The sequence below is a fragment of the Carassius gibelio genome, chromosome B4 (assembly GCF_023724105.1).
Source record: "Carassius gibelio isolate Cgi1373 ecotype wild population from Czech Republic chromosome B4, carGib1.2-hapl.c, whole genome shotgun sequence".
Lineage (NCBI taxonomy): Eukaryota > Metazoa > Chordata > Actinopteri > Cypriniformes > Cyprinidae > Carassius > Carassius gibelio.
In genome coordinates this window covers 2,049,136-2,071,209 of record NC_068399.1, presented here as the reverse complement: position 1 = coordinate 2,071,209, position 22,074 = coordinate 2,049,136, and the positions used below count along the sequence as shown (strand labels likewise).

The following is a 22,074-nucleotide window of genomic DNA, read 5'->3' as shown; positions in this document are numbered from 1 at the left end:
TGGCGAAGGAAGTACAATCTTTGTTGGGCCTTTTTCACGGTGGAGTCAATGTGAATGTCCCACTTCAGGTCCTGAGAGATGGTGGTTCCCAGGAATCTGAATGACTCCACTGCAGTCACAGTGCTGTTCATGATGGTGAGTGGGGAAAGTGCAGGGGGTTTCTCCTAAAGTCCACGATCATCTCCACTGTTTTCAGAGTGTTCAGCTCCAGGTTGTTTAGACTGCACCAGACAGCCAGCTGCTCAACCTCTTGTCTGTAAGCAGACTCGTCACCGTCCTGGATGAGGCCGATGACTGTAGTGTCGTCTGCAAACTTCAGGAGCTTGACAGAGGGGTCTTTAGAGGTGCAGTCATTGGTGTACAGGGAGAAGAGCAGTGGGGAGAGAACACATCCCTGAGGGGCACCAGTGTTGGTGGAGCAGCTGTTTGATGTGTATTTACCTCACTAACTGTTGCCTATCTGTCAGAAAGCTGGTGATCCACTGACAGATAGAGTTAGCAACAGAGAGCTGGGTCAGTTTGGTCTGAAGGGCTGTTGGGATGATGGTGTTGAATGCCGAACTAAAGTCCACAAATAGGATCCTCACATAAGTCCCTGTTTTGTCCAGATGTTGCAGGATGAAGTGCAATCCCATGTTGATTGCATCATCCACAGACCTGTTTGCTCGGTAAGCAAACTGGAGGGGGTCCAGTAAGGGTCCAGTGATGTCCTTCAGATAAGCCAGAACCAGTTTTTCAAACGACTTCATGACGACAGACGTTAGAGCCACAGGTCTGTAGTCGTTAAGTTCTGCTATCTTGGGTTTCTTTGGGATGGGGATGATGGTGGAGCGTTTGAAGCAGGAAGGCACTTCACACAACTCCAGGGATCTGTTGAAGATCTGTGAAAAGATGGGGGCCAGCTGGTCAGCACAGATTTTCAGACAGGCTGGTGTAACACCATCTGGGCCTGGTGCTTTTCTTCTTTTGTTCTTCTTGAAGACCTGGCGCACATCATCTTCACAGATTTGAAGAGCAGGAGGTGTGGCGGGTGGGATTGCAGGATGTGTTAATGGTTGTGTAGGGAGATGGTCAGAATGGGTGATGGGGGTTTCAAATCTGCAATAAAACTCATTCAGGTCGTTAGCAAGTCGTTGATTAGCCTCAGTGCAAGGGGATGGTGTCTTGTAGTTTGTGATGGCCCTCAGTCCTCCCCACACTGAAGTTGAGTCGTTGGAAGTAAACTGGTCTTCCAACTTTTTAGCGTAGGTCTTTTTAGCCGCTCTGATCTCTTTGTTCAGTGTGTTCCTGGCCTGATTGTACAAGACCCTGTCCCCATTTCTGTAGGCATCCTCTTTGGCCTGACGAAGATGTCTGAGTTTTACTGTAAACCATGGCTTATCATTGTTGAATGTTAAATAAGTCCTGGTAGGAATGCATATATCCTCACAGAAACTAATATAGGATGTTACGGTCTCTGTGAGTTTGTCCAGATCGGTGGCAGCAGCTTCAAAAACACTCCAATCAGTGAGGTCAAAACAAGATTGTAAATCCTGCTCTGTTTCGCTGGTCCATCTCTTCACAGTCCTTACTACAGGTTTAGCAGATTTAAGTTTTTGCTTGTAGGATGGTATAAGATGAACCAGACAGTGATCAGAACGTCCCAAAGCTGCTCGTGGAACAGAGTGAAATGCATCCTTTATTGTGGTGTAACAGTGATCCAATATATTACTGTCTCTGGTGGGACATGTAACATGCTGTCTGTATTTTGGCAGTTCACGGGAGAGATTGGCTTTGTTAAAGTCCCCAAGAATGATTAAAACAGAGTCCGGGTGATGTTGTTCTGTGTCTGTGATCTGATCAGCGAGTTTCTGTAAAGCTGAGCTCACATGCGCTTGTGGAGGAATGTAGACACACACCAGAATGAACAAATGAAACTCCTGCGGCGAATAGAACAGCTTGCAGTTGACAAACTGCATTTCTAAATCAGGACAGCACATCTTCTTTGACACAGTTACATCTGTACACCACCGTTCATTGATGTAAAAGCATATTCCGCCGCCGGGCGATTTCCCAGTTGATTCTGATTCGCCATCCGCTCTAAACAGCTGAAAGCCCGGCAGATGGAGCGCGCTGTCCGGTATGGCGTCATTCAGCCAGGTTTCCGTAAAAAACAGAGCAGCAGAGTGAGAGAAATCCTTATTTGTCCGAGAGAGCAGTAGCAGTTCGTCTGTTTTGTTGGGTAGAGAGCAGAGATTTGCGAGATGGATGCTAGGCAACGGCGTTCGAAATCCGCGCTTCCTGAGTCTGACGAGCGCTCCCGCTCGCTTCCCCCGTCTGCGCGTCCTGAAGTGTTTGATCAGCGCCGCCGCTCCTCTGATAACAACGTTCAGTAAAACGTCTGAATAATTTAAATCCGGTAAAAGATCTTGTGGTGTGTTCTGCCGAATGTTCAGCAGTTCATCCCTGGTGAAACTGATCGTGTTTGTTAAACAAAAAACAGGAAAAACAAACAAAAACAGCACAAACACTGGAGAGCCAAGCACTGAAGCAGCCATCTGCGGCGCCATCGAGTCTTCCCGAAATCTCTTGGGAGATAAAAAGGCCTCAATATCTGCATAATGTGGATTTAACTGTTGAGCTTGAAACAACACAGAGTCACAGTGTGCAGATTTGCAGTCCTCCGAGTCCACAGAGAACAGTTAGTACAACACACAAGCAGCTCGGCTCAAGTTCATTGTTAGTTCTCTCTTCACAGCAGTTCAGTCAGTAAACTGTTTAATTAAATTAATTACTCCGGGATATTGGTTTATTTAGACTCAGAGGGAGTGTTAGCCACATTTAAAAAAGCGAATAATTTAAGTGATTTGTGGATTAATGCTTACTGGAGACGTGAACTCGATTCAATCCGATTTGGTGAACTGCTTCAACCGGATCATTTAGAAGAACTGGTTAAATCAAATTATTTGTTAGCGAAACGGAATTACTTTTAATGACTTCAATATTAATCTTTACCTAACATGGAACTATGGAACAGCTTCAGAAAACATGAAATATGTTCTCTTAAACGTTTTGGTGCTTTATAATGTTTTTGTGCCTTTTGTGGAGCTCAGTAATATAAGAATTCTATACGCACAATATCAGATTTGGATCGGTCTCATCTGACCGATACCCGATCCACAGAAAATGCAAGTATCGGAGCCGATACTGATCCTGAGTATTGGATCGATGCATCCCTAGTCCACAATCTTACATCCGTGAAGTTTTCATAGTAATATTAACATTTTAGGGATAGATTTACTAAAGAAGGCAAATTAGCATGACAGCACAAACCTTAGCAAATCATGTTGCATGATTCATTTAAATAACTTTGTGCCTGAAAAAACTCTTGCAATGTTAGCAGCATAAAAAACAGTATTTTATATTGTTAGTATTTCATTGTGTCTTTAGTAAATGCTGACAAGTCTTTTTTAACGCCAAATGAGGGTTTGCACTGGCACAAGCTGTTAGAAATCTGGCCCTAATAAGTCAAACAGGACTGAGTTGGACTGAGTACAATTAACGTATAATGTCAATGACTTCTTGTATTATAAATGATCTATAAACTACCTCTGAAATGCTAGATAAAAACAGTGAACAGATGAGTGCTGATTAAGGCTTGTGTACTGACCACGCAGTGATCTTATGATAAATATTAAATAAAATTTCCATTTTGACACATTTTGATGTTAATTGTGAATGTAAAAGTTGATGACATACCGCGTACTTTGCCCCTAAATAACAGGAAGAATGGCTGCAGTAACGGTAACGCCAAAAAGCAAAATCTAGTGAAAGTGCAATAATGGCAATGCCTGCAGATATCGTACTGCAAACGTTCATTCCCAGTGAAGCATTCATCTATAGGCAGAAAAAAAACACAAAACAGATTAATAAATGAGCAAGAAAAAAAAATTGTTAACATGTTGATGTATATAGAAAAGTATATGAAGTGTGATAAAAATGCACTTTTGACGTTATTAGTTGCTGAAATTTTCATATTTCATATTATTATTTTCATATTATGAAGATTCATATTCCTTTTCAACTTTACCAATCCTACAGTTACAGTGTTGAGGAGTTGAAGCGCCTCCTACATGTGCAACTTTGATGCAATTTGGCATGAAATCTCAACCTGTTGTATACCTGTAACGATCATCAGCTGGAGTGCCCATAAAATCCAATTGAGGGCACTCCACCCAGGACATTCCTGGGACTGATTGCACACACACACCTGCACCTAATTACACACACCTGCAGCTAATACACACACACACACACACACACACATATAAGCAGCACAATCACTCTCAGTCTGGGCAAAGTTTTGTTTAGTTCTGTCTGGCATTTCCAAGCATTTTCCCTGTGTTTGTTCCTTCCGTGTCTGATTTTGGATTGTTTATACTGACTCTGATTCTCTGCTGCCTGCCCTGACCTCTGCTTGTTACTGTTTCTGATTCTGGATATCCCTGACATACCTGACGCCGTTCCTGATCACTGCCTGTCTGACCATTCTTATAATAAAGTTCTGCATATGGATCTGAATGTCTCTGACTCGGTGTTACAATACCAGTTTACATATATTATGTATATTGTATATTGTCAGCTCTTAAATTCACTTCTATCTTCATAATTCTTCAATTCAAATTAGTTTGTTAACTTTTTACCAGCATTTTCCCCCAGAAGATTCCAAATGGCAGATATATATTTAGACGGAATTGAAATACTTCCGAGATATACTTGCCCATGTACTGTTTTGGTGTCTGTGACCTAGTGTCTCCCTCGTGTTGATTCTGTTTGTTTTATTTCAAGTGTTTCCTTTTTATTTTCCATGGATTTTGATTAATTACAGTACTTTCTGTTCTCCCTGATCACTTTCCCTGTGTTTTCCTGAGTCTGGCGTCACTGTCCATCCTCGTGTGCTACGTGCGTGTTGCCATGTACTTGTAAATAAAGTCCAAATTGTTCTGGATTCTCCCATGCCTCCTCGCTCTTTTGTCTCATCGCCCTAGGTGAACTGTTACAGAAGACTAGATCTGTTTTCTCTTCACAACCATAGAAGTAGCCGTTTGGTTCTCCGCCCCTTGCCCTGAAGAGATCTCCCTTTCGTTGAGTACGCCTGGGAATTCTTCGGCTCACTGTGGCTACGACGTTGGACAACACCACCATCAGCTTGCTGTTCAGGATCAGGGCACATTACTACCGCCCCGTTGACCTCCCAGACACCACAGGGCTAAGCTGGAGGAAAGGGGGACTATCTGGAGACTATCTGGCCCCGGTCCAGAACCCTGAACTGTAGTCAAGTCTGTCAGCTGCTCCGTGTTCACATCCCCAGGCTACTCCACTGTCAAGCACTATTGTCTTAATTCTCTACTCTGCCATTGCCCCCTGAACTGTCTGCTTTTCCATGGCCTCCCTTTCTGTGTCTAGCATCAGTATTGTTCGTCTATCCCCTCTGCTATGTGTGCTTTGCTTTGGTTGGGTGTAAATAAAGACTGACTTAACAGATTCCCCTACGTATCCTCGCTACTCATTCTGTCACAGTAGCAGCAGCATCGTGACATACATTTAACCCCTTTACGTGCAAACATCGCTGACGGCCCCAGTTTATTATTGTTTCACTTTCACAGCACATTAAACATCACTGTCTTACTTCATCTGGACAAACTATGCATCAATTGAAAGTTTAAAGACTCTAGCTTCGATATTTGACCAATATTTTGATAAAACATTGTTGCAGTGACAGATATTTAGTGATTTATGTCAGGAGTGCAAAATAATAAATCCGTATTATGCCACATTTTGAATAGAAATTCACCACTCATTCATATTCAGTCACGTCAAAATCGGTTTATTTGTGTTCACATAGACTCACTGAACAGCGTCAATAAGGATTTATAGATCAAAGATGCATATCTGCGGAGATATATGGATATATTTACTGATGTTTACTTCATATTTCTTCAGACAGAATCGTCATTTCTATTCATTTTCCACGGATTTACGCGATCTGATGATAAACAGCCTCTCCCAGCGATCTGTGTCTGTGTTTGCTGTGCCGTCAGCTCGTGCTGTGTGTCACTCAGACTCCGATTGGGCCTTCCCAAATGTCAATCTGAGAGTCTAATATCTGGACACCGCCCCATCGTGTCACATGCTTCCTGCACACTTCCTGGTAGTTGTCTGGCCAAAACAACACTGAAACACCACTGTACACATGAAATATCCGAATAATAAACCCGCGATTACGATAGTAAAGCTTGGTATGAGAATTTCTTGAGATCTGGGGCGTTTTTATAAAAAAAATCGAAAATGTACATCGGAAATGCTAACTTGTGCAGCGATGAAAAAGGCTACAAATAACATATTTTTACAACAGTAAACGACCAAATTCCACCCCTGATCGCTAAAGGAAGTTATTATAAACACTCGATCGGGGTTTAAAGTGAGTTTTTAGTAAAAGTGTACTAATAATTTCATAAATTGTCAAATGTAGCTTGATGCTAACGTTAGCACCAATGCTACTAATAGCAGGTGCTTTTCTTCTTCATAATGCATTTTTGTCTCAATAATTCACGTAAGGTCGTAAGAAAATGTTTTGTTGTATTTTTATAGTAAGACTTTTGATAAATAAGGGCTAAATGCAAAGAGTTACAACCGTTTTACAGATTCGATTATGAAATTTTTTATGAAGTCTTGGAAGACTTGTGGCCTTAGCTACACTGTGTTTTCAAACTCATTTCCTACATCAACATTTTTTTAAATACATTTAAAACATATGTTTTTAATATTTTTATTTTTGTTTTTATGTTTGAGCTTATATATCTCTATTATCATAACAGTCTGAGTGATTCTGATTCCTGAACAGTAAACTTTAAAGTGTCAGCTTTGTGAACAAAGGTTGATTATGTATCTAGTCAGAAAGAATCATGAGCAGAAACTTTTTTATTTTGGGTATGTAATTTCGGTCTCCATGCCAAAAAAGGGGGGTTACTAGTAAGGGGTTAAGGATTAAAGGGAAAAAATTAATTGTTTCTAGAAATTACTCAAAAATGGAGATTGTATTATTGCGCCACCTAGTGTTATATGTCTGAATAGATATACATGTTTAGGACCTTCCTGACAAGTTTGGGGTCATTAAGTGTGGATGTTGCATTCAGATCAAATTACGGTCATTGTTGCCCATAAAATTTTAGAACAGGAAAAAATTAAATAAAAAAACAAATCAGTACAAACACAACAGGACACTGTTTCTGTACTTCCAGCTGGAGCGTAGAACCCAAAAATAATAAGTTTTGTGTACATACCAAACACAAACTGTAGGGAGACTTCATTTTGTTTTCTGCAGCAATGCAGAGTGAACCTGCGGTAATGTACTGAGAAGAGAAAGGACAAAATTGAGGCTTTTGTCTGAATATGTAGATCGTTTTATAAAAGACATAAAACTAAGTTGTATAGTAGTTTCTTACAATGAGAGATCCCCAGTAAGGAACACCAGTATAGACAAAGATGGCTTCTGCATTAAGTGTAGACACAATGCCAAACAGGAAAGTCATCACACCGATCATTATCTGGACCATCTGTGGGGCACAAAAAGAAGTGTGAGTAACATGAGAGTCTTTCATAAAGTGGAACAATATAAAATATACAATATGGCAGCTGTAGTTATGGACTTATGATTGTACTTGAAAAATATCCCCAAAAATATATTTTGCAAGTGTGGAATTATCATTGTATGAATTTCATTGTACTTGCAAATGTACAAGATTGGATACTTCACATTTTTTGATTTTTTGCAGCTCCTACAACATTCTTCTCTGTGACTGACACACTGTAATCTTTACTATTTTACTCTGTAACTGATAAACCTGATCTTATACTTGTGTGTTTCCTGCACTGCCACCAAGACAATGGAACATGATCTTTATTTAATATCGTGATGGTTTTTGGTGTAAAAGAAAAAAATATCATTTTGACACATACAAAGTATATTTGGCTATTGCTACAAATATACCAATAACCTTAAGACTGGTTTTGTGGTCCAGGGTCATATATTTGAGTTTTTGAGACATTTCTCACCGCAAGGGCTTTCGGTTCTCCTTTCAGAAATGTCTGAAGTCCTTGAAGAGGTGAAGCTCCCGTCATTCCAGGATAATTTGTGTCCGTCGTCTCAGGTGCTGTTTGCAGCTGGATGACGAGTGTTGAAGAGTTCATGGGTATGACAGTGTGAGACATCCTGTTTTCTAAAACAGACCTGTACAAAATCATAGTAAATCATAAACAATATGATTATAAAAAAGCTCAACAGCTCATGTTTAACTTAATCTACATCATTTACTGTAAGGCATTTAGAAGATACTCTTTCCAAAGACACTTATAAGATACATTCATGAATAACACACAAACACACACACACATATATATATATATATATATATATATACACACACACACACAGAGTTGCTTAAAAGTTAGTGAGCCCATTAGCTTTTTATATTTCTGCATATGCATATATACCCAAAGCATTGAGATTTTCGCACAAGTCCTCAAAGTAGACAAGTAGACAGAGAGAATCCAAAAAAATAAAAAAATAAGACAAAAATATTTTCTTTGTAGTTTATTTATTGAGAAAAAATTATCTAGTGATAATCTGTGCGGTGCAAAAGTATGTGGATCTTTGGTTTCAGTATCTGGTGTGACCCCTTTTTGCATCAATAACTGCAGGTCATGTTTCTTGTAACTGCTGATCAGTCCTGCACAATGACTTGTAGGAGTTTTAGCCTATTCCTCAGTACAGATCCACTTCAGCTCTGTGATGTTGCTGGGTTTTCTACTATAAATGGCTTGCACTTCAATTGGATTAAGATCTGGACTTTGACTCAGCCATTCAAAAACATTAACTTTAGAGGATTTCGCATCATGTAGGAACTAGCCAGCAGGGTGGTTCCTGGAGAACCAGTTTCCCTGGTTGCATTCGCACCGGCAGCAGGAACTCTGAAGCAGCCGATAACGTCTTTATTCACTGCATTTACAAACATCAACAACCGGTGAAGCAAGGACGCCGTGATCAGAGCTGTGTTTTTGTTATGTCATGGGTTTCGTGATAACAGAGATGAAATGAGAACAAGCAAAAATTTGGGCTAAGAGACTTGCAGTGTAACAGATCATCAAAGCTGAGAAAAAGAACACAACACTGCAGAAAACTGGTAAATGCTGTTATTGCTGTTTTCAAGGTTTGTGGAGGAAATCTGTTTTTAAATGCTGGGGAGCCGGTGTTTCATATGCCTTTGGCATTTCATTTCCTATTGAGACCCTACTCTGAAGTAGGAGCTTAATTAGTTCCCCCAAATAGAATTCCTTCTAAAACCGTTCCTATTTCCTGCGGTGCGAACGAGCCAAAAGGTGGGAACTTCCACCAATAGTTCTAGGACTGTGAAGTTTCTTTTGCTCTTCTTTAACAATTTTTTGGTATAATATCTTTGTATGCTTGGGGTCCTTGTCTTGCTGCATGGCCCACTTCAAAACAGGCTCAAACCATGATCCTACCACCACCATGTTTCCCAGATGGGATAAGGTTCTCATGCTGGAATGCAGTGTTTTCCTTTCTCCAAACATATCTCTTCTTATATAAACACATCATTTCTATTTTGGTCTCATCCAAACATTGCACTCTGCCATGCATTCTATGACTATTGCTATTATTATTCAGAGCTCTCATTCATACTGTAATGTTGAATGACTGTAGTCAATGGTCATTTTCATAGAGACATCAGCTGTATCAGTAAAACTCACTTTCAGGCATAAAAAAGATGCCAATAAACGCATTTTTAAAAATATACTGTCCTTATGTTGTTTGTCCCTGATGTGCGTTGCGCAGGTGCGGTCACTGTTGTGTTAATTTGATTTCTTCCTTTAGTATCTGCATTCATTCTCACTACATTAAATACCTGTCTGTGACACAATGCCCTGCTACACTGCACTTCTGTATAATATTTATGGTTTCTATAGTTGTGGTGTCATATTTGAGGACAATTACTATTTGGTTTATATTATTATTATTATTATTATTATTATTATTATTATATATAAAAATGAACTGAAACATTTTAACTGTTCAAATAGATTAGAATGGAATAGAATAAAACAAACTTAATCTTTTAAACTGAGATCTGCAGCTGAATATTTAAATAAAGAAAAACATGAAAATGTGAATACTTTTAGTTATCTTTAGAAAACATCTGGATGCAGTAGAGTTTTCACTCCACTACATCTGTCTATAACTGTGATTGTTTCGTTACATCATCCGTTATTTCCAGCACTTAATCAAGCCTCTCTGATTGTGTTTGTGATGCGACTCAACTGTTAACCACACCGTCTCTAACTCTATATCGACAACAACTCCCGAGCATTTCGATATTGCCGTTATTTCACCATCAAATGTCTTTCCCAACTCATTTTTGCGTGTCATGACACAACTTTCCTGTGAGGAACATTGTTTGAGAAAAACAAAAGATTGAGCAAGACTTCTGTCCGCTGTAGAGAGAGAACTGGAAACTGTACAACTGTTTGTGCTGCCAACAAGTGTCATTAAGATAATACATGCTATTAATGTGATAAGAAAACACCAGCTTGAAATATTAAGGAGCCAAACGAGCTGTTTCTGTACAGTTAAAAATAGCAGAAAGAAACATTTACAAACGAGCGCTCAATCTAACGGGTAAAAGAAGATGAAGAGCGAAATCTCTCTCCATAACTTAATTTACTGTCTACTATAAAGACTTCGATGTGAATCAAGGATTCATAAATAAATTTTATGATAAACGTAAGCCATTAATTAGTAAAACCTCACAATCAACTGGACTTAAATAGCAAACACAGAACACACACATAGTTAATATGACAGAATCATATCATGAGAAGAACATTCTGGACTCACCGATAAATAAGACAGAAGTCAGCTTTGCTTCACAGTGTTCAGAAATGGGTCTTTTTCAGTGGCGTAGTTAACTTTTAAGAAGTGGGTGGGACAGGATAGGAGTTAGTGTGTGTGTGGGTGTGTACTTTAATGTATTAGGTCCTTAATGATAGTAAATAAATAGATACCATAAACATTTGTTTTTCAATTTAAAGCAACTTATAGATTTAATATGGACTGCTTTTGGTGCTTGACACTTTTTTTATGTGTATTACGATTCAGATAGACTAAGTTTACTTAGCTATTTAAAGTAAAATGTTCTCCCTTATTGATCACATCTCGTGTAGATTGCGTGTTTTCTTGCGCGGCTGGATGCTGTTATGAAAAATAATCCTGTAGTGTGTATTTGCCAAAACTGATTTCCTGAAGTCAACACACGGACTAGCCAGCTGAGGATTCTGCAGCCATCCTTAATAAAGATCTGGTGTCATTTTCTATTGTCATTTTATTAGATTAATGCTTCAGTTAGAGATGATGTGCGTTGCGTTGCGCAGGTGCAGCCACTGTTGTGTAACCCCTCTTTAACACCGCTAGCGTGAGCGGTGCGCGAGCAGAGCGTCCGCAAAACTACATCGTCACTGCAGCAGCAGACTTTGGTATGAGGTGTATCTTGTGCAAGTTCTGCTACTCACTAAGCAAACTGAGAGGAGAACTAACGTGTATACGCTCGCCAGCCCTCTGGCCAAAATCCCATAGTATTCAGGCGTCAGACGTAAGATATGAGACGTCAGACGTCACGGTCACGTGTTGGAGCTGCGCTCAAACTGCGCGGCGGCGTGGCGGCGGCGTAGCAAAGAAAGGATTTTTTTTACTTTGCGTCTGGATAACGTACGCGTTGATAAGCGTCTGGATAAGCGTCTGGATAACGTACGCGTGGATAAGCGTCTGGATAACGTACGCGTGGATAAGCGTCTGGATAACGTACGCGTGGATAAGCGTCTGGATAACGTACGCGTGCATAAGCGTCTGGATAACGTACGCGTGGATGACGTACGTGTGAATAAGTACATTAATAATAATTTGGCTTTGTCCTATTTTGCCCTAAGGAAGGCTTTAAGGTAATGATAACAGCACCTAAAGTACACATCTGTCTCCTCAGTGGAATAGTCTGGGTCCAGGATATGCAGGTGCATATGAGACCTGGCAGTTTTGGGACATAGCTGGGGGAGAACTTCTAATTAAAACAAGGGAACGAATAGAGAGCCCTGAATAGGCCCGGCCTTTGTCCAACAGCTTGTGTGAATTCTTTGCTCAAGTCGACTGAATACAGTGACTTTTTTCTCTCTCTCTTCCCTATTACACATCTATTAAAATAGTTCACTTTTGATTTTTAATAGAAAAGTTGTCATTTCTATTTGTTTCTTTAAGTTAATTTTGAAATATGTTTGGAAAATTTTGGGTTTGGTAAATTCAAGTTTTTGATTTTTAAAGGAACGAGCAAGCTGCAGCTCGTTCAGACAGTAAGTTGAGCATGTTTGATCAATTTAGCCTTCTCAAACCAACAAGACTTACCTAAAATAAACAGACATAATAGGCCTACACTTCATGCATTTCACAGTATTAATTTAAACATTTAACTTAGGTAAATGAGCACTGTTAGGCGCATATCCAATCGTTTGTGTGGAGAGTGAGCGCTTTGCAGGACATGGAGGAGCCAGCTTGCATTTTTTTTTTAATGACAGTAAAAATTTAAAAATGCGCCGTCATTTTTGCTCATAAAGGTAAGAGTATGCATCATTCGGAACTCCAAAGGGTCTACTTGTACATGTGTGCACTCACAATATCAACAAAACCTTATGCTTTTGTAAAATAAGGAAAACAAACAGGATGCGATTTCTGTCTTCTTGGTCTTTATAGCAGGAACGCTTCTCCAACATGATAAATATATCTATAGAATGCTTTTTGTGTTTTAAATTATTATTTTAAAACGAAATATTTCAAATCGAAAACAAAAACTGTTATATTGTGAAGTTAAAAAAAAGTCTATGGCATCCATCATTCTTTTAACTTTTTTTTTAACTAACTCTGATCGATTCATGAGACATTCGTTTGCATTGGGCCGGGTTTCCCGTTAACGATTGATCTTAGCGCTTAAGAGCGTTTTCTACGAGTAATTTTACGATCGTTCGTTCGTTATTGTTTCACTTGAATTTCCCAACTATGCACGTAAAGCAATCGCAAGTAGCCGTGCTTTAAGTGCTACTTAGGAGTCGCTATCCGTTTGTCAAGTGCTGAAATCTCACTTTAGAATGGCTCGTAACAGTAGTACACGATCGCTTATTGATGTTAACCTAATGCTGCGTTCCAGACAGACAACTTGGATATAATAATTTTAATTAATTATAATATCTACAGTACAATATTATATTATATATATATAATGTTCTTTATATACAGTATAGAGAGAGAGAGACGTTATTGGTTTTCTGAACTTCAGCAAGTCGTTGACATACCCCCCCCCCCAGTCTTTGAAGCATTTCCCACATTATTTCATTATTTCATTATTTGTTTCTTTTAATTTTTATTTTCAGTCATTTAATTTAGATGTGTATTTCTATTTTTTTAGATGTGTATTTCTTTTAATTAAATCATTTATAAATGTATAAAAAATATAAAGAAAACTAGTCATAATGTGTACAATAAAGCACAATCAAATCCTTATAATGATCATTTTTAATGAGCCGAAAAGAACACACGTCACACCGCTGTTTATCAATTTGCACTGGGTACCAATAGCTGCTCGCATTGAAATTCAAGGCATTGATGTTTGCCTACAAAACTACCACTGGCTCTGCACCCATTTACCTAAATTCGTTACTTCAGACTTACGTGCCCTCTAGAAGCTTGTGTTCTGCAAGTGAACGTCCCTTGATTGTTCATCCCAAAGAAGCACAAAGTCACTTTTACGGACTTTTAAATTAAATGTTCCCTTCTGGTGGAATGACCTCCCCAACTCAATCCCAGCAGCTGAGTCCTTAGCCATCTTCAAGAATCGGCTTAAAATCTTATCTCTTTTCTTATCTTATATCTTTTCATGTATTATGCAATTATATCTGTATGTATGTATAAAGATATAAAGACCTCTAACACTACCTGTAACACTTCTTTTTATTTATTATATTAGTTAAAATCCCATGCTACGTGTACTGTGTTAACCTAACTGAGACTTGTTATAGCACTTATATATCATTGCTCTTTTGTTGTTTTTGATTGCTTCCACTGTCCTCGTTTGTAAGTCGCTTTGGATGAAAGCGTCTGCTAAATGAATAAATGTAAATGTAAATATAATCACATTTCGCTTGAATCAAGTTAAAGGTGTAAACTGCCGATTGTCCTGCATGTGACCGCATAAATCTGTCTTCTTACAATGCACTTAGAGCTTAACGATTAGGCTACTCCAGAGCACCCGTAGATCTACGATGATTTTCAAGTGCTGCTTAAATTACGATGCTTTTGGGAAACAGACTGTGATATTAAGATCAGTAGTATGATCGTTTTTACGAACTTCTTAGGCTCAAGTTTTTGGGAAACTCAGCCCTGATTTTTTCAACATTCATTAAAATATTAATATTTATTTCGTGCTGAAAATATTGAAGAGGAAAATATAATTGATTCATGTGCAGTTACTGAACGAATTATCTCACTAAATGAATCATAAAAAGCGTAAAAAAATACGTTTATTGTTTGTACATATAAGTTTTTTGCATATATGTCCGGAACTGGCTTGCTACGACAGACTCCCTGTGATGTGTGATCATAAGGCTTCAGTAGACATCAACACAAAAGAAGGCTACTATATAGTACCGACTTATTTTAATAGATATAATAATTGAAAATGAAAATGTGTCAAAACAGTTTCAAAAATGTTCAAATAGGCATATATAAATGTATTAATTAATTATCAATATATAGGCTATTAATTTGAACATGTAGAGTAGACTACAAGAAACTGCTGTTGTAATTAGCAGCTTTAAGACATAAAAAAAAACCTTAACTGTAAAATAATAATCATCTGCTGATCATACAATTATTTCGTTTTCAGAAATGAGGTCTAATGTATAGTGATCGTTTTTTCTTTAGAGACGTGTTGTATGAACTATTACCAGTAAGTTCATATGTGCTCAGATTAAAATTAGCCTATATTACTATTGTATTATTTTATTTAAGCTGTAACTGTGAATACATTTGGACACTCCATGTTAGTCACTGATTAGACTTACATGATTTAAAATAGATTTTTAGGTGATATTGCTTGAAAAGTGATTTATAATGAGCGCTAAAAAAAAAACTATGTTATGCAGTTTATTTTATTATCATGTGATGACATAACCTGACACTAAAAGCTGTGATATACATTTTGTCCACTAGAGAGAACCAAATTATATGGACAAGGCCTATTTGAAAGTGAAAGTCCTGACATTTACCAAGTAACCCATCCTTGGAGCTGGTGCTCTGCATTTAACCCATCCAAGTGCACACACACAGCAGTGAGAAGTGAACACACACCCGGAGCAGTGGGCAGCTACAGATCCAGCGCTGGGGAGCAACTGGGGGTTCAGTGCCAGGGTATTGAGTTCAGTCATGGGTATTGAGGGTGGAAGAGAGCGCTGTTCATTCACTCACTCCCACCTACAACTCCTGCCAGCACCGAGACTTGAACCAGATACCTTCTTGTAAGTAGTCCAAGTCTCTAACAATTAGGCCACAAACTTGTGCGAACTTCTATGTCAAAATCAAATTCTCCAGTCAAAAACCCTTACATGATCTATCAATATCAAACTTTGGCCTCAGATGACAAAACCTACAGTACAAATACACACACTACAATAGTTTAGCTTCCTTAAATATAATAAGTTATCTTTACTTAGTTGTTATACTTACTAGGTTTTATTAAGTTACAAAATTTGATAATTTTAAGGCAAATAAAACAACATGCTGCAATGAGTAATTCTTTCTTAAAATATTCAAGTGGCTACAACAAAACCGATGACATTAATTCACCAGTGAGAGGCAGCAGTGCGCTAATGTGCAACAGGAACAAAACAACAGAAGAAGAAATAAGGACGGTGAGCATGCACAAGTTTTGAAGCTGCGTCGAATTTGCTGAAACTATGAAGTAGAAAGACTGTTTACATTTCACCTCTGGACAAAGAATGATTGATTACTTCTACACAATAATAATAAGGTAAGTAAAAAAAAAATAGTGTGTGGATGTATCTTTCTGTGTGCTGCTAATTTGAACTGACTAACATTAGCTCCTTGTCAGCACCAGTGTCAGCTAACAGGGGGCAACGATCTTTGCTATTCTGCTATTAGAACAAAAACTATAGAAATACACAACTTGTGGCACATTTGGGTAAATGTATAAACTTTTAAAGACTTTTTTTTAATTTCATTTCTCAAATTGAAAAATGTTTTACTAGTTAAAAATTAAAGCATGTAAATTCTGAGGAACAATTCAAGAACATGCAAGAATATGTGCCACTTATTAATTGTTAACAGTAATCTTTTGCAAAATTTCCTCTAATTTTATAACACTGTGAGGCTTTGGCCACTTTGTAGGTTAAAGTCATTTTTCAGTTTACAAATGTATTTTCATCATTTTAATGCAATCATAGTCATTACGTGATCAGACATATAAGGTTTAAACTGAATGAGCTAGTTGTTTTGCAGTAATTATTTCTTTGCTGTGTTAAAAACACAGAGTACTGTAACAGAAGAAATGCTGCTTTTGAATTGGTTTTACTACTGATGCCTCAAATAGAGATGTATAGAAAATTTATTTATATTGTTAAAAATGCAAATATCAAGAAATTAATGTGTACTTGTTCTACAATTCACAATATTAGTGGAACTTGATTTTATATGAAGAATTATTTTTCATATTTAGGAAAAAAGCTTGTGTCAACTGTCTTCTCTGAGCAGCGGTCTTGTGATCACCAGCCTCAGTATAATAAAGGTGAGATATTTCAACAGCAGTAGAGCAGTTTTTGACTCAATCATGTGCTATGCTTTATTTGCAATTTCAAATAATTTATTGCAGTTCCAGAATACCTGTAACCGTATTTCCATATTTGTAACTGTGTTTCTTTTCACATATCTAAGAGTACACTTCACATCCTAGAACCCATAAAATGTATGATGCTACCTTAAATGTTTAATAGTTTTATTATATTTATTAATAATATTTAAAATAAACAGCGCTTATTGACTTCAATGACTTCTTTATTGACACTTCGAAAAACATGTTTCTATTGTAATTTTTACATTTCTTAAACTTAGTTTTTCTTTTTAAACTAATTAAAAATGCAGATTTGACAGAACTACACACCCATCTGATGCCTACCTGTTTTAATTCATGATCCCCCCGGATACTTCTACAACTAACCCGCCTTGGTAAGTTCCCATAGTTAGTGACACCATTTTAGAAAACATGCCTGTGTATTTGCTGGTATATTACTGAGATACATTTATAAATATTAATGTTGATTACATACCTAGTTCAATCAAAAATGAAAAATGTGCCATTTAATCTCCCTCCTGTCAATCTATTCCATAAAAAACTGTGCATCTTCATGACACGAATGAAGATATTTATCCCAAATCTCTGACACCCAAGAAACCATCAAATCAATCCATATGAATGGAGCCAATTAATCTACTTTTTGGGCCAAACTGTGCAATGAATTGTAAGGAGCAGTTTCAGTTATATTTCCACTTGAACTCTGTTAAGCATGGTCTGATGAACTGTTCTTGATCCAGGACTCTTATCTGAACACACTGAACGTGCTGTAGAAAGCCTAGATGGTAGTCACAGCTCAGGGTTGGTCGTTTGTTTTTGCCTAGCCACCAGTTTCTCTGCAGCTGGGCAACATGCTATTTGAGTTAAGTAAACTAGGTAATATTAAAATTAAAAGTAATATTTAATCTTTCGTAACGTGGGTGCTTTTTACATCAGGTTCGATATCTTAACTATTGCATTACTAAGGCAACGACTGACACATTTATGTTGCATTCAAAAGAGCTCTGTTGACAGCCCAACAGTGAAAAATTAAACCATATCCATATTAGCACAGAATGGAATGGTTAAGCATTGAGAATTAAGAATGGTTTGGCCTGACAGTGGAAAAGAGGCTCAAGTCTTTGAAAGAGACGTAATTGCTATATGATCAAGTGTCTAAAAGTTTGGGTAAATAGACATTCAGTTAAAGGACAGAAATTTATTTAACTGAAAATGTCTTTATTTGTGTTCTGAAAATAACTAAAAGTCATGGGTGAGTAAATGATGACATGAATTTAAAGTTTGGGTGAACTAACCCAATGTTATGGCAGTGTAGGCAAGACAGAAAACACTGAAAACTGATCATCCACATTTCCATGCTAATATTGTTTTTATTTGGTTTTATACAGGTGTCTGATGCTGATGCAGTCTGGGCACTAGTATCTGTTGGCTTGCTGACTATCACTGACGATGAAGTACTTCTCCAAATCTTGACCCAGTGTCTTCTGCCATCATTGTTCAGGGTAGTACTGCAAAGAATAGTCTCCAGGGTCTGCCTCCAACATTTGCTTCCCGACCACCATGTGCTACGTTTGCATCACTGCTACATGTGGGTTACCCTGATACTGTGAAGAAAACCTACAATATGATGCTTGACTTGGGACAGAAAAAAAAAACATTGGCAACTTGTGTGGCCAACTCATTGCCGTATTTAAAATCATTGTACTGCTACCTCCATTGTTTAACATAACTAAAAGCAGATTGTTTTTGCTCTGTTTAAAATTGTTTGTAATACGAATTAAAACTACATTGAAAAAAATATATCATCTTTAACTTTGAACTGTCACTACATTTGATTTAGGGTAATTATGTGTGTGAAGAATAGAACATTGTTGTCATGAATTTGTAATAGTTTTTTGAAGTAATTAAGTTACTAGATTAATGGTAACTTTTTTTTTAAAGGCAATTGGTCAACTAGATTTCTGTTCAAGTAAATACAACTTAGAAATTCCAAGTTGCAGGAAATGTTTCTTGATTTAGCTAAATTTAAATGAGTTGTTTGAAATACGTACATAGTATAATGTACTTAATTTAGTTGTTGAAAATAGTAATTCTGAGTTACACGTTTACAACACTTATAAATAAACCTTTGTTAGTACAAATTACTATTCTTATTTCACTTTACTTGTTTTTTTCAAGGCAATCGGTTTGCATGCTTTTTTTTTTTTAAATAAGGTTTACTCATTATAATTTACAGTGCAGACAACCTCCCTGCCCAGTGCACACTAGTGAGATAGTCAAAACACTGTAATTGTAGTAAAGTACTGTAACTATACTGTACTACACTGTGTGATTCTTTCAGCTCTCTCTCCAGTGCTAGGATGCATTTTTAAAGCAGTCACCTGTGCTCCTGTTCATAATTTCCTGAGATGCTACTGAATGCTTGCTTATGGATAATTGTGTGTTATTTGAGTTCACACTGTGACAATAGAGTTAAATATTTGATGTGTTTGTGTTTTATGAATGAGACTTTGGAGAAATCATTAAAAAAAATTGTAATGTGTGTATATATGAATTTTATATGAATATTATAGAATTTTATAATTTCTAAACTACAAAATTATTAAAACATTACATGATTGAAGTGTTTACTCATGGCCCATGGTCCATTGTTAATTTCAAATTTGGCCTTTGGATTTAACTATTAATGCATTAAGCCATTTTTCAATTTATGTTTTCTGGTGGACAAAACACTTAAACCTATACAAATGTTGTCTTTTTGGTTTATACTGTCCTTATCTTGGTGCCATTAGTTATATATGATGCTTACAAGAAAGCTGTGAATTGGTTGTTCCTGGTTGTTGTTTTACATGTGCACTTCTAAATAACATTGTAAGTTTATTGATTAGATATACTGCAGTGTAAATTAAATTTTACTCATCATATTTTCGTCAGCATTATGAAGATTATGAAATATTTGGGGATTTGGAGGAGCTAATTGTTATAACATGTAAGTTTTTCTTTCTTTTTGCTCCCAACAAAAAAAAAAAGGAAAAAAAAAACACTTAACTACAGCACTTAAGGCATTTGACAAAATCACACACACAAATAAAAAAAAAAAAAAAGATATTAAAAAGGACAAGGCGCTTGACGTCACGTAGCTTCTCACGCGAGAAGGGGGGCGACGAAAGTGTCGGGCTTCTTATCACACGTCTTTGGTCACGGCAAGGTACGCGACGATCGACACGATGATTGCTTAGTTTGCAAATCAAATGCATAAACCACACCCCATACTTTGGCAAGTAATCACACTGGAAGCGTATGAGTACAGCGTCAGAGCAGCGTCTGCAAAGCGTGTTCGCCAGAAAATATAACCATTTCAAACAATGGCTAAGTTCTTTCACTATTTTAGTTTTTATACATTATAACTTGTAGAATATTTATAATACCTGGAAGACTTTGTTTTATCTAAAATCATTGTTCATAGTCTACTTTACGGTTTAACGTATGTAAACATTTTGTTTTAATTCCCTTTAGAACGTGTTGTAGACAGAAGAATCATCGCACTTTACCTTTTGTTCAGAAAGTTTCGTAGAAGGATGCATAAAAGATTGTGGGTTCATACAATCAACCCGCGCAGGAGACTGTTTGGTGCTCTTCACAATCTTGTCGTGGAACTGCGCCTGAATTAGCAAGTGACTAGCCATGTTGCTAGCATGATTAGCAAGTTACTAGCATGTATCTAGCATGATTAGCATGCGACTAACATGTTGCTAACATGATTAGCATTTTTCTAGCATGATTAGCATGTGACTAGCATGTTAATAGCATGATTGGCATGTTGCTAACATGTCGTTAGCATAATTAGCAAGTGAATAGCCATGTCGCTAGCATGATTAACAAGTTCCTAGCATAACTAGCATGTTGCTAGAATGTTTCTGGCATGATTGCATGCAACTAACATGTTGCTAGCATGATTTTACCATGATTCGCATTTTGTTAGCATGTTTCTAGCATGATTAACATGTTGCTAGCATGTAGCTAGGATGTTGCTAGCATGACTAGTATGCAACAAACATGTTTGCTAGCATGATTTTAGCATGATTAACATGTTGCTAGCATGTTTCTAGCATGATTAGCGTGTTTGCTAACATGACGCTAGCATGTTTCTAGCATGAATAACATGTTGCTACAATGTTGCTAGCATTACCAGCATACGACAAGCATGTTTCTAGCATGAATAACATGTTGTTATCATGTTGCTAGCATTACCAGCATACAACAAGCATGTTTGCTAACATGATTTTAGTATGATTAGCATGTTTTTAACATGTTTCTAGCATGACTAGCATGTTGCTAGCATGTCGCTAGCATTATTAGCATGTATTTAACATGTCGCTACCATGTTTCTAACATGATTAAATGCGACTATCATGTTTGCTAGCATGATTTTAGCATGATTAGCATGTTACTAGCATGATTTAAGCATGATTAGCATGTTGCTAGCATTATTAGCATGTCGCTACCATGTTTCTAACATGATTAACCCCTTTACGTGCAAACATCGCGTACGGCCCCAGTTTATTATTGTTTCACTTTAATAACAGCACATTAAACATCACTGTCTTACTTCATCTGGACAAACTGTGCATCAATTTAAAGTTTAAAGACTCTAGCTTCGATATTTGACCAATATTTTGATAAATCATTGTTGCAGTGAGAGATATTTAGTGATTTATGCCAGGAGTGCAAAATAATAAATCCGTATTATGCCACATTTTGAATAGAAATTCACCACTCATTCATATTCAGTCACGTCAACAGCGGTTTATTTGTGTTCACATAGACTCACTGAACAGCGTCAATAAGGATTTACAGACCAAAGATGCATATCTGCGGAGATATATGGATATATTTACTGATGTTTACTTCATATTTCTTCAGACAGAATCGTCATTTCTATTCATTTTCCACGGATTTAAGCGATCTGATGATAAACAACCTCTCCCAGCGATCTGTGAGTGTGTGTGCAGTGGTGTCAGCTTGTGCTGTGTGTCTCTCAGACTCCGATTGGGCCTTCCCG

General features: G+C 37.4%; 1 protein-coding gene and 1 long non-coding RNA gene across 3 annotated transcripts in view; one reads left to right on the top strand and one right to left on the bottom strand.

The window, feature by feature from the left end:
* LOC127956064 (membrane-spanning 4-domains subfamily A member 4A) overlaps positions 1 to 11,059 on the bottom strand; it is a 287,000-nt gene extending 275,941 nt beyond the window's left edge. The window contains exons 1-5 of one of the 2 annotated variants that reach the window (XM_052553835.1): positions 10,952 to 11,059; positions 8,095 to 8,269; positions 7,485 to 7,595; positions 7,323 to 7,391; positions 3,739 to 3,876 (exon numbers count right to left, since the gene is read on the bottom strand). In XM_052553835.1, coding sequence (XP_052409795.1) covers positions 3,739 to 3,876; positions 7,323 to 7,391; positions 7,485 to 7,595; positions 8,095 to 8,250 — 474 coding nt within the window. In that variant the 5' untranslated portion in view covers positions 8,251 to 8,269; positions 10,952 to 11,059. The remainder of the gene's footprint in view (positions 1 to 3,738; positions 3,877 to 7,322; positions 7,392 to 7,484; positions 7,596 to 8,094; positions 8,270 to 10,951) is intronic. The other variant, XM_052553834.1, reaches the window with a different exon arrangement.
* Positions 11,060 to 15,974: 4,915 nt separating this feature from the next.
* LOC127956089 (uncharacterized) lies at positions 15,975 to 19,874 on the top strand. The gene is made up of 4 exons (XR_008153449.1): positions 15,975 to 16,175; positions 16,881 to 16,949; positions 17,303 to 17,386; positions 18,401 to 19,874. It is a non-coding gene; the product is annotated as an uncharacterized LOC127956089 (long non-coding RNA).
* The last annotated feature ends 2,200 nt before the right edge of the window (positions 19,875 to 22,074 follow it).